This window comes from Manihot esculenta, chromosome 8 (assembly GCF_001659605.2).
Source record: "Manihot esculenta cultivar AM560-2 chromosome 8, M.esculenta_v8, whole genome shotgun sequence".
NCBI classification, from domain to species: domain Eukaryota; kingdom Viridiplantae; phylum Streptophyta; class Magnoliopsida; order Malpighiales; family Euphorbiaceae; genus Manihot; species Manihot esculenta.
In genome coordinates, this window is record NC_035168.2 from 38,190,964 (window position 1) to 38,203,509 (window position 12,546).

A 12,546-nucleotide genomic window follows, 5' to 3' on the forward strand; every position below is an offset into this window, starting at 1 on the left:
CCCTGCTCGTTCTGGGTATGGAGGAGGTCAAGAGTGATAATGGTCTTTTTTCAATTTGGTCAGATCAGATAAAAAGGTTAACTCGTCTCTTTTAAATCACGCGTACACGTGTCACGATCTCAACCTTCATTACTTTTTATATATTATCAAAATGAAACGATTTATAACTGCAATTTAAATATATATTACACTAATTTATAGTCATTTTATTAGATACATTATAAAGTGGTGACCATCTTCCTATAATAGTTGAATTAAAATATTAAATCTTATAATATAGCATGTTAAAAATTGAAGAGTATATAATTAAATAATGAAATAGTGCTAAAAAAAATTGGCCTATTGTATGCTAACTGCTAGAGGCCTTGCTTGAATTCAAGATTCGTAAGTTTCTTTCATGCATATGCATGGGGTGACAATTACTTCATTGACGTGGTCTTTGAGACAAACGAAAGGAAACTTCAACCGCCACCACAAGGTTTCTGATTATTTTTTCACTTTGCATTTGAACTTTTCTTTTCAAATCCAACCACCCTTTTTTATTATTTACAAAGTTTGAATTTTAACTACTGATTTTATTAAATTAATTTGATGAATTGATACTCGGTCTTTAAGTAATGCCATATTCTTTTGCATTTTTATCTCTTAATATTTTCCTAATTTTTTTTATTCAATTGGATAGTCCCTCCATTTATTTATTTTTTTCTCAATATATTCTAGCAAAATCAGCCCAGTAAAAGATAAAATATTCATAAAAATTCATGAAAATAGCTAATAAATTCATGAATGTAACCATAATTTATATTGTAGGAACTTGTACGATCTTTTACCATATATCAAAACAGATATCTACACTAAGAAACAATCTGTTCTAATATGATTTAGTCGAGCTGAGTACATACAAAAATCCAACCCATAAACATAGTATCCTCTTTCCCTTAAACAAAAAAAGGTGGTGAGAAAAGAAAATTAGAACTCTAGGGAGGTCAAAATGCAAATTTTCATCACAGGTTGCAGAAGCTTGAAAGAGTTGAATCATTCCAACTTGAGATTGAAATTTAATTCAAAAGAAGGGATGATTAAATGCATATGCACATACTTGTAGAAAAGTTCCTGGGTTGCTTAAATTTTTTTTAAAAAAAAAATGGAAATCATTAACCACTACCTAGCAACCTTGCATCAGCATCTAGAGATCAAAGCAGAGATGAGAGACTAATTTAACCTATAAATACTCATTTATTCATGCAAGATTATTCACACCTCCAACTCAACAATTAAAGGCTAGCAAAACAAGTCATAAAATGAAGGCCTTTGATTTCCTTGTCTTGTTGGCTTTGGCTTTGGCTTTGGCTTCCTCTTTTGCCTCTGCCGATGACCCTAGCCCTCTCCAGGACTTCTGTGTTGCAATTCCTGAACCTGAGAATGCTGGTATATCTATAAGCTTGCTTTCAGTTTTTTCTTTCACGTTCTGTCATAGTATATCCTTCAAAGAATCCTTTTTTCTTGTTTAAATGCATATATGGTGAATGGATTCTAATAGTAACTAATGTGTTAATGCAGTGTTTGTCAATGGAAAGTTCTGCAAGAACCCAAACCTTACTGTAGCTGGCGATTTCTCTTTTTCGGGACTCAATATCCCAGCATTTACAGGAAATCGAGTTGGATCAAATGTCACCCTCCTAAATGTTGATAAAATACCTGGACTTAATACTCTTGGTATTTCTCTCGCTCGCTTAGACTTTGCTCCCTATGGTGGCTTAAACCCTCCCCACACTCACCCTCGTGCCACAGAGATCCTTGTAGTTGTGGAAGGAACCCTTTATGTTGGCTTTGTCACATCCAACCCCAATCGTTTATTCACCAAAGTCTTATACCCAGGAGATGTGTTTGTATTCCCAATCGGTCTCATTCACTTTCAGTTCAATATTGCAAAGACGAATGCAGTTGCGTTTGCAGGTCTAAGCAGCCAAAACCCAGGCGTCATCACTATAGCAAATGCAGTCTTTGGGCCTAATCCACCAATTAATCCTGATGTTCTTGCTAAGGCCTTCCAATTGGACAATGCTATGGTTGAAAAACTTCAGAAACTATTTGAGAGTGCATAAAATAATCAGTAGAAGTCAAAGCTGCTCAGTGTCTCCAATAAATGAGCAAAGCATATCCTTATTAACTAAAAAGATGCTTTCTTGGTGTGCCTTCACTAATTAAATAAAGAGATTTCTCTCTGTGTCTTTTCTATTTACGTTGATTCTATTCATTTTAGATACAGTATTGCACTTTACTTGAAATATCACTATAAACTTAATTAGTATTATATAATTAAATTAATCCTTGAGAAAATGTGACCGGAACACTTGGAAAACAAATTAAATTTTAATTAAGATTCAAAGGGCCACAGATGTATATCATTGCAAGGGCGCCAATTTTAACCAACTCCCCGGCAAGGAGGCTCCACCTTCCTTAATTGTGCATGGGCGGCAAGGAGAGTGTGAAGGCAAGACTTGGGTACCTTGAGGAGCATCTTGAAGACACTTGAGCAGCAAGTAAAGACCAAAGGTCCCACTCCTTGCATTTGAACACATGCCCCACGTTTTTCCTTTTCACATGTTCATGGATAGCACATCTTGGACTAAGGGCATTTTGGGCAGCCTCTTGAAGTCTTTTGGGCAGCCTCTTGACACCTTGGGCAGCCTGTTCACTAATTAGGAAGCAAGTATCATCTAGGGCAACACTTTTTATGTCACACCTATTCTCTAATCTGTAGAGATGGATATGACTGGAAAAACTGCCAGAGCTTCCCCTAATATTTATACATATAAAACACCTTTAACCTGCTATGATTTCAAAACATTAAGCATAAAAGAGAAAAACTGATAGTTGGACCTGTCAATTCATAAAATATTTACAATCAACAAAACACCTTTTCCACTGGGCTGTACAATCTATACATGATCTATCAAAATTATAAAAGAAAAGACAAAAGGCTTAGGATTGGTCCGACCTCCTCTAGACTCTGAGTGGACGATGTGGAAAGAATGACAAACAAGAAGATGAGGACTGCTGAGCAAATCACCAAAAAGGAACTGTAAATTTAAAAGAAATAAAAGGGTGAGTACAAACTACTCAGTGAGCGGATAAATAAATAACAAAGGGGAAAAGATAAGTTTAGGTACTTAATAGTACCAAATATTTAGCTAAAATAAGTCAGCTGAATAAATACAATTTAATTCCATCAATATAAAATAAACTGTGAAAAATAGAATCCGCATACACTCATAATATGTTCCCTGCAGATAATGCTGGCATCTCAGGTATAATAAAATAATAACAGCCTGATAGCAATGCTGGCATCTTAGGCTCTATAATGACAAATTTGGCCTAAGAGCTAATGAAATGCTGGTCATACACATGTGCAGAGCTACCCCCAAAGGGTGACCACCTGACATACGCCCCAAAGGCTATCTGTATATCAAGCGCTGTCCCAAAGACAGTATAACTATATATCATGCTGAAAATAAATCACCTGTCATCAAGGTGTTATCTGTTCGGTGCATATACAGAGTGTAATCGGCTATTTATTCAGCTGTGCTTTACATTAAATTTTCAGTGATTCAAGAAATATAAAATAACTTTATCCTTTCCCATTTTAAATAAACAAAATAACATATACACATATAAATACATTTAAGAAAAATATCAATGTTATATATTTATCCCCTCACCAGAATACTTGGGACAAAAGACCTAGGTCGCAGGAGGACCCCTATTATCTATCCTGGAAGCTGGATCCTCTCCTAGAATTAAAAAGAAAATAAAATAATATATCAAATAATAAAAATGCTCTAGAACAATAATATAAAATGTAAAATACGAAATTTTAAATATATTTATATATATATTTTTAAGAAAATTTCGGTAATATTTCGGCATAGTTAGTCCTTCCAAAAATATCCAAACTCAACAAAAATACTCAATAAGCTGTAAATATTATTTAAATCAACCTATAAAAATCATTAATCCCAAAAATAAATATTAAAACTCATTAATTGGATCTACCTAAAACATAACCCATTTTTATCCTCAAATCACAAAAATCACTATTAAAAGGGAAAGAAAATAAATTATATCGTAAAAATTGAATAAAAGGAATAAAACTCACCTACCCAAATTTTGGAGCCTCTGGAAGACATTATTGAATTTTTTAAGCAGAATATAGGTTTAATCAGGATCTAGCTGAAGGATCTTAGAAGTTTATGGGTTGGTTGGGTTGAGAAGGAGAAGATTTGGATTTAAAGAAAAGGAAATTTTTTTTTTTTTAAACTAACAGAGCAAGCTCTATTTCTGGAGGAGGAAGACGGTGGCCGCGGTTTCGGGATCCTTCCCGAAACCAAAGCTTTTAATTATTATTATTATTATTATTTTTGTTTAAAGGCCTGGGCCTGGGCCTGATAATTCTCTCCTCCTAATAGAAATTTCGTCCTCGAAATTTACATACCTGGTGAAGGGAATAAATGTGGAAATTGAATTCGCATATTCTTCTTTTTCCCAGATAGCTTCTTTAGTAGAATGGTTACTCCATCGAACTTTAACCAGGGTATTATCTTGCTCCTTAAAACCTTCTCTTCTCTGGCAATGATCTCTACTGGCTCTTCTTCATATGTTAAATCTTTCCTCAACTCAATAGGCTATTTCTGGAGGATGTGGGAAGGGTCACTTCTGTATCTCCTTAACATAGATACATGGAAGACATCATGAATCTGAGATAGCTCTAGAGGTAGTGCTAAAGGATAAGCAACTGGTCCAATTCTCTCTAAAATCTCATATGGTCCAATGAATCGCGGACTCAATTTTCCACGTTTGCCAAAACGTACAACCCCTTTCCAAGGAGAGATCTTCAGAAATACCTTGTCGCCAACATTATATTCAATATCCCTTCTCTTCAGATCTGTATAACTCTTCTATCTGTCTTGTGCTGCTTTTAATCTACTTCTGATCATCTGAATTTTATCTGTAGTGTGTTGTACAAGTTCTGGACCTTCTAATTGTCTTTCCCCTATCTCATTCCAACACAATGGTGTTCTGCATCTTCTCCCATACAAAGCTTCGTAAGGAGCCATGCCGATACTCGAATGATAACTATTATTATAAGAAAACTCCATTAAATGCACATACCTATCCCAACTTTCTTTAAACTCCATTACACAAGCTCTCAGCATATCCTCCAAGGTCTGAATAGTTCTTTCTGATTGACCATCAGTTTGAGGGTGGAAAGAAGTGCTAAACTTCAACTTAGTGCCTAAAGCATTTTGCAAACTAGGCCAAAAACGAGAAGTGAATCTTGGAGCTCTATCTGAAACAATAGAAACTGGAGCACCATGAAGTCTTACAATCTCATTGACATAGATCTCTGCTAACTTGTCTAAAGAATAATTCATCCTGACAGGAAAAAAGTGTGCTGACTTGGTTAATCTATCAACTATCACCCAAACTGCATTATGTCTATGCGAACTACGAGATAACCCAAAAATAAAATCCATAGTGATGTGTTCCCACTTCCATTCCGGAATAGAGAGTGGTTGCAGCTTCCCTGTTGGATGTTGATGTTCTGCTTTAATCTGTTGGCAAACTAAACATGTAGACACAAAGTCAGCTATTTCTTTCTTCATACCTGGCCACCAATAGTTTTCTCTAAGATCTCTGTACATTTTTGTACTGCCTGGATGCATAGAGTAAGCAGAACAATGGGCTTCCTCCATAATCTCTCTCTTCAAGCTTTCCACTTTGGGTACACACAGTCTATTACCAAACATTAAAATATTGTCTTCCCTTAAAGAAAAGTCAATACGGGTGCCATCTCTTACTTCATTACTGATTTTACTCAACTGCTCATGTTGATTTTGGGCTTCTCTGACTTTTTCTATCAACACTGGTCGAACTTTAAGAGTTGCTAACAATGCTCCTGCATCATCCACTGCTAGCTCTACCCTTAAGGATCTGATCTCTAGTAACAAAGGAAGCCGAACTGTTTTGAGATAGGCTAAATTACTAAAGGACTTGCGACTAAGAGCATCAGTTACCACATTAGCTTTACCTGGATGATATTCAATAGTACAGTCGTAGTCCTTAAGTAACTCAATCCACCGTCTCTGCCTTAAATTCAACTCCTTCTGTGTGAGAAGATACTTCAAACTCTTATGATCTGTAAAAATCTGGCAAGTCACGCCATAAAGATAATGCCTCCATGTCTTTAATGCAAACACTACTGCAGCTAATTCCAGATCATGGGTGGGATAATTTAATTCATGTGGTCTAAGCTGTCTAGAAGCATAAGCTATCACCTTCCCATGTTGCATGAGTACACAACCTAAACCCTTGTGAGAAGCATCACTATACACCACAAATCCATCTGTACCTGAGGGTAAGGTAAGAACTGGAGCTGATGTAAGACACGTTTTAAGCTTCTCAAAACTCTCTTGACATTCATCTGTCCATTCAAACTTTGCATTCTTTCGAAGGAGTTTAGTCAATGGTGCTGCAATGATGGAGAAATCCCGAACAAAGCGACGATAATACCCTGCTAAGCCCAGAAAACTTCTAACCTCGGTAACATTCGTCGGAGGATCCCAATTGACTACTGCTTCAATCTTCTTAGGATCAACCAAAACTCCATCTGCTGAGATAACATGTCCCAAGAAAACCACCCGATCAAGCCAGAACTCACATTTGCTCAATTTAGCATATAGTTGTTTATCTCTCAAAATCTGCAGTACTATCCGTAGATGCATCATGCTCTTCCTTGCTACGAGAATACACTAAGATGTCATCAATAAACACAATAACAAAGCTATCCAAGTAGGGCTTGAACACCCTATTCATGAGATCCATAAAAGCAGCGGGTGCATTAGTTAACCCGAAAGGCATGACGAGAAACTCATAATGCCCGTAACGAGTTCTAAAGGCTGTCTTAGGTATTTCAGACTCCTTGATCTTCAATTGATGATAACCAGACCGCAAATCAATCTTAGAGAATACTTTAGCACCTTGAAGTTGATCAAAAAGATCATCAATGCGGGGTAAAGGATACTTATTTCACACTGTGACTCGATTCAATTGTCTGTAGTCAATACACAACCTTAAGGAACCATCCTTCTTCTTCACAAATAGCACAGGGGCTCCCCAAGGTGAAACACTGGGTCTTATGAAACCTTTATCAAGTAACTCCTGCAATTGTGCTTTTAACTCCTTCAATTCTGCTGGGGCCATTCTGTATAGTGCCATGGAAATAGGAGCTGTACCTGGATTTAAATCAATAGAGAATTCAATCTCTCTATCTGGAGGCAACCCAGGAAGCTCTTTAGGAAATACATCAGGGAACTCGTTTACTATTGGTATATCCTCCAATTTAGGTCCTTCCTGACTACTGTCCATCACATAGGCTAAGTATGCTTGACAACCCTTCCGAAGCATCTTCCTAGTAGTCATGGCGGAAATCACATAAGAAGGAAGTAAACGCCTCTCCCCAAAGAAAGTGAACTTAGACCCTTCTAGACTATTAAATACCACTGATTTCTCAAAGCAATCTATTGTGGCATGATGACGGGATAACCAGTCCATACCTAGGATGACATCCAGATCTTGTAGACACAAAGGAATTAGATCCACTAACAGCTCATGGTCGCCCAACTTAACAACACAATCCCTATACACATGTTCACATACTACAGAATCCCCAACTGGAGTACTCACAGCTAATCCACAGTCTAAAGGTTTTAATTCTCTATCAGCATGCTTAGAGAAGGATTGAGATACGAAAGAGTGAGTGGAACCAGGATTTATAAGAATGTGTGCATCTTTATCGAAAATAGTTAACATACCAGTCACCACCTCTGGAGATGCTCGTGCCTCCTGCTGTGTCACAGCAAAAACTCTGGCCTGAGTGCGAGGTCTGCCAGGTTGCATCGTTGGTCTAGACTGAGAAGATGAAGTAGCTCCACTGGCTCTGCTTGTGCCAGGCCCCACTTGTGCCGTAGGTACACCCTGTGATGGTGTCACACCATACCTTAGATTCTGAGGCGCCACTGATCCTTGCTGAGAACCACTGTCTCTGGCTATCAGCAATGGACAATCTCTCTTAAAATAGCCCGAAGAACCACATTCAAAACAACCCCTATCGAATTTTCTGCACTCCCCAGCATGATGTTTACCACAGGTGGCACATTGAGGAAAATGTCTCTTCCTTTGTTCAAACCCAGAATCATATCCTTGTCCTTGTCCACGTCTCTGTGCCCCAAAGGAACTACCCGCTGGTTGTGCTACTGAGCTCTGATTGGACTGTGGTCGAGCAACCTGCTGCTCTGTGTTAACAAAAGAACCTCTACCACTACCACTGTATCCAGCTTGGGACTGAAATGAACTGCTCCCTCTCTTAGTTGGTCTTTCTCTAAACCCCTGTGAGCCCTGCAAATGCTTTCTACTCATCTTCTGTTCATACTCTTTCTCTTCTTGCTTAACTTTTTCAACATTCAAAACTGCTTCCACCAACTCTCTGAAGTTATTACCTCTGAACCAGGTCATAGATGATCTGATATTAACATGTAGACCCTGTCTGAATCTGTCACATTTTGCTTCCTCAGAAGGCAATATATCTGAAACAAAGCAATAATAAAGATCTTCAAACTTGTCTACATATTCTCTTATTGAGAGGCTTCCCTGAAACAACCTGAAAAAGGCATCATGTTTTCCTTTCCTATAACTTTCTGACAAATATTCCTGGCAAAATTCATGTATAAATTGATCCCAAGTCAGTCTGACTCCATGTCTACGACGAATGCCATCAAACCAAGCATCAGCCTTACCCTGAAGTAAACCATGTACATTTTCCACCTTCTCTGGATCAGTCAACTTCATTAATTCAAACACTTTTAGCACTTTCTTTAACCATTTATCTGCAATGTCAGCATCAGAGGAACCCTCAAAATCATAAGCTCCCAAACGTCTAGCACGATCCACTATCTCCCACGGATCTCTAGGTTTGGCTGTAACAGCTGCTGTAACTACTTATGCCACAAAAGCACCCAGGTCGGCATTTATCTGAAAAGGATGGGCTGGTGCTACAGGTGAAACAAAAGGTGGAGCTGCAGGTGCGACAGGAGGTGCAACTGCAGGTGCTGAAGGAAATGATGGTGCAGTCGGATATGTTCTTGATTCAACATCATGAGAAACAGAATCTCCATGTCCTTCTCCGCTCTCGGGTAAAACATGATCTGCCACCCCTTCAAGAGATGGAGGTATAACTGTAGGATCCCTATGAGGTCGACCAATATCAGCTAATCTAGCTGTACGAACACCACGGCCCTGACTTTTATTACCATACTGACTCGAGGAAAGTCTACAGAATCTATAAACCTAAGCTCTGATACCAAAAATTGTCACACCTATTCTCTAATCTGTAGAGATGGATATGACTGGAAAAACTGACAGAGCTTCCCCTAATATTTATACATATAAAACACCTTTAACCTGCTATGATTTCAAAACATTAAGCATAAAAGAGAAAAACTTATAGTTGGACCTGTCAATTCATAAAATATTTACAATCAACAAAACACCTTTTCCACTGGACTGTACAATCTATACATGATCTATCAAAATTATAAAAGAAAAGACAAAAGGCTTAGGATTGGTCCGACCTCCTCTAGACTCTGAGTGGACGATGTGGAAAGAATGACAAACAAGAAGATGAGGACTGCTGAGCAGATCACCAAAAAGGAACTGTAAATTTAAAAGAAATAAAAGGGTGAGTACAAACTACTCAGTGAGCAGATAAATAAATAACAAAGGGGAAAAGATAAATTTAGGTACTTAATAGTACCAAATATTTAGCTAAAATAAGTCAGCTGAATAAATACAATTTAATTCCATCAATATAAAATAAACTGTGAAAAATAGAATCCGCATACACTCATAATATGTTCCCTGCAGATAATGCTGGCATCTCAGGTGTAATAAAATAATAACAGTCTGATAGCAATGCTGGCATCTTAAGCTCTATAATGACAAATTTGGCCCAAGAGCTAATGAAATGCTGGTCATACACATGTGCAGAGCTACCCCCAAAGGGTGACCACCTGACATACGCCCCAAAGGCTATCTGTATATCAAGCGCTGTCCCAAAGACAGTATAACTATATATCATGCTGAAAATAAATCACCTGTCATCAAGGTGTTATCTGTTCGGTGCATATACAGAGTGTAATCGGCTATTTATTCAGCTGTGCTTTACATTAAATTTTCAGTGATTCAAGAAATATAAAATAACTTTATCCTTTCCCATTTTAAATAAACAAAATAACATATACACATATAAATACATTTAAGAAAAATATCAATGTTATATATTTATCCACTCACCAGAATACTTGGGACAAAAGACCTAGGTCGCAGGAGGACCCCTATTATCAATCCTGGAAGCTGGATCCTCTCCTAGAATTAAAAAGAAAATAAAATAATATATCAAATAATAAAAATGCTCTAGAACAATAATATAAAATGTAAAATACGAAATTTTAAATATATTTATATATATATTTTTAAGAAAATTTCGGCATAGTTAGTCCTTCCAAAAATATCCAAACTCAACAAAAATACTCAATAAGCTGTAAATATTATTTAAATCAACCTATAAAAATCATTAATCCCAAAAATAAATATTAAAACTCATTAATTGGATCTACCTAAAACATAACCCATTTTTATCCTCAAATCACAAAAATCACTATTAAAAGGGAAAGAAAATAAATTATATCGTAAAAATTGAATAAAAGGAATAAAACTCACCTACCCAAATTTTGGAGCCTCTGGAAGACATTATTGAATTTTTTAAGCAGAATATAGGTTTAATCAGGATCTAGCTGAAGGATCTTAGAAGTTTATGGGTTGGTTGGGTTGAGAAGGAGAAGATTTGGATTTAAAGAAAAGGAAAAATTTTTTTTTTAAACTAACAGAGCAAGCTCTGTTTCTGGAGGAGGAAGACGGTGGCCGCGGTTTCGGGATCCTTCCCGAAACCAAAGCTTTTAATTATTATTATTATTTTTTTTGTTTAAAGGCCTGGGCCTAGGCCTGATATTTTAAGTATAAAAAGACACATAAGGAGCCTCCCCATGTTTTTTCAAGCCCCCTTGGAGGCAAGTGGCCACATCTCTTCTTCTACCTTTCTTCTTTTTTTATTTTTTCAGTTTTTTTTTCAGCCATGAGAGGCTGAAGCCCTTTATTCTAATTGAAAATTAGGTGATACTTTAGTTGTTATATGGATTGGGAGACTTGATCAAACATTGTTTAACTTTTAGTTGTTCAATATTTGTGCAATTTCATACTTGATTTCAATATTGCTTTGTTGTTTAGATCTACGTTGATTCTTGATTTCAAAGTAATAATATGTTAGTTTAGATGATTTAAGTCCGTAATTGCTTGGATTATTCAAAAATAAGAACACTTGGTGTAAAAACTAAGGAAATTGTATGATCTAACGACATCTCATGCGATTGAGTAGTTAGGATTGGATCTCTCTATCTCTTTATGCAATTAACAATTGTTTTGATGCCTAAGGCCCAAGAACGTTCCTTGGCAATTTGTTAATTAGTAATTAATTATAGGACGTCCCCTAATTGGTTTAATCATAAGGAGAGACATGGTGGTGAGAAGCGTCTTCCATCTCCATAACTAATTTATTGAATCTATCAAGGGAAACTAAGTGTCAATGATCAATCCCAACAACTAAAGTAGATCAAACTCTTCAACTAGATCTTTCTCATATTTGATTTCTCTTTATTTTTTTTTACTATTTGCTTCTTTTATTGCTTTCAGTTTTAGATCTTTTGAATCAATCTCAAAACTCCCCATTTTACTTTCAGTTTAGTTGGTTTCACATTTATCTCGTTTCAATTTATTTACTTTCAGTTTATTTCGCTTTCAGTTATTTGCTCTCAGTTAATTCTCGTTTCAGTTATTCTCTTTCAGTTATTTGCTTTCAGTTTCATCTCGTTTCAGTTTATTTCGTTTTCAGTTTATCTCGTTTTCAGTTTATTTTTATTTTAATTTATTTTATTGGTCTTGATAAGGAAAATAGGTAAGTTCTCAATTTCCTGTGGATTCGATCATTTCACCACTATCTGCAGTTGTAAGTTGTTGATAACCAGAAAGGTTATTTTTGACCGATTTCGACAACCGCGAGTCAAAAATTGGCGCCGTTGCCGCGAGCCCAGTAAGTCATCTGCTGCATCTCCATGATCACACTCATTGAGGGTTGAATAGTATAAATCAACAACTCGTCTGAGAGTAAAAGGGCAACAGATTGAAGCAGGTAACCAACCAAAACTACTTTTTTTTGAAATATATGAAAAGTTGCATTATTAAATAAGATTTTCTTTTTCCGTTATACACCTACTATATATTAAGAAAATATACATCATCAATGCAATAAGAATTAGACGCTGGCACAAAGCTTGGAAGCAACCATGCATGACAAATACTACAATAATGTATCCATCC

At 36.5% G+C, this 12,546-nt stretch overlaps 2 protein-coding genes across 2 annotated transcripts; one reads left to right on the forward strand and one right to left on the reverse strand.

Moving 5' to 3' along the window:
- The first annotated feature begins 1,261 nt into the window (after positions 1 to 1,261).
- On the forward strand, positions 1,262 to 2,242 carry LOC110620168 (germin-like protein subfamily 1 member 13). The gene is made up of 2 exons (XM_043958816.1): positions 1,262 to 1,428; positions 1,561 to 2,242. Exons 1-2 carry the CDS (start codon positions 1,302 to 1,304, stop codon positions 2,103 to 2,105), a joined length of 672 nt encoding a protein of 223 aa, XP_043814751.1. The 5' UTR covers positions 1,262 to 1,301; the 3' UTR covers positions 2,106 to 2,242.
- A 4,847-nt stretch (positions 2,243 to 7,089) lies between these two features.
- On the reverse strand, positions 7,090 to 9,638 carry LOC122724452. The gene is made up of 3 exons (XM_043959417.1): positions 9,609 to 9,638; positions 9,075 to 9,372; positions 7,090 to 8,945 (listed from the first exon to the last, which is right to left on the reverse strand). Exons 1-3 carry the CDS (start codon positions 9,636 to 9,638, stop codon positions 7,090 to 7,092), a joined length of 2,184 nt encoding a protein of 727 aa, XP_043815352.1.
- Positions 9,639 to 12,546: the final 2,908 nt, after the last annotated feature.

Excerpts from the sequence above, each read along its gene's own strand:
- LOC110620168 (XM_043958816.1), top strand. The coding sequence starts at position 1,302 with ATGAAGGCCTTTGATTTCCTTGTCTTGTTGGCTTTGGCTTTGGCTTTG. Across the intron at positions 1,429-1,560 it reads TCCTGAACCTGAGAATGCTG|TGTTTGTCAATGGAAAGTTC; the intron begins GTATATCTATAA and ends GTGTTAATGCAG.
- LOC122724452 (XM_043959417.1), bottom strand. The coding sequence starts at position 9,638 with ATGTATAGATTGTACAGTCCAGTGGAAAAG. Across the intron at positions 9,373-9,608 it reads TGTACAGTCCAGTGGAAAAG|TATGGTAATAAAAGTCAGGG; the intron begins GTGTTTTGTTGA and ends TCCTCGAGTCAG. Across the intron at positions 8,946-9,074 it reads TCAGATAAATGCCGACCTGG|ATAAATGGTTAAAGAAAGTG; the intron begins GTGCTTTTGTGG and ends CTGACATTGCAG.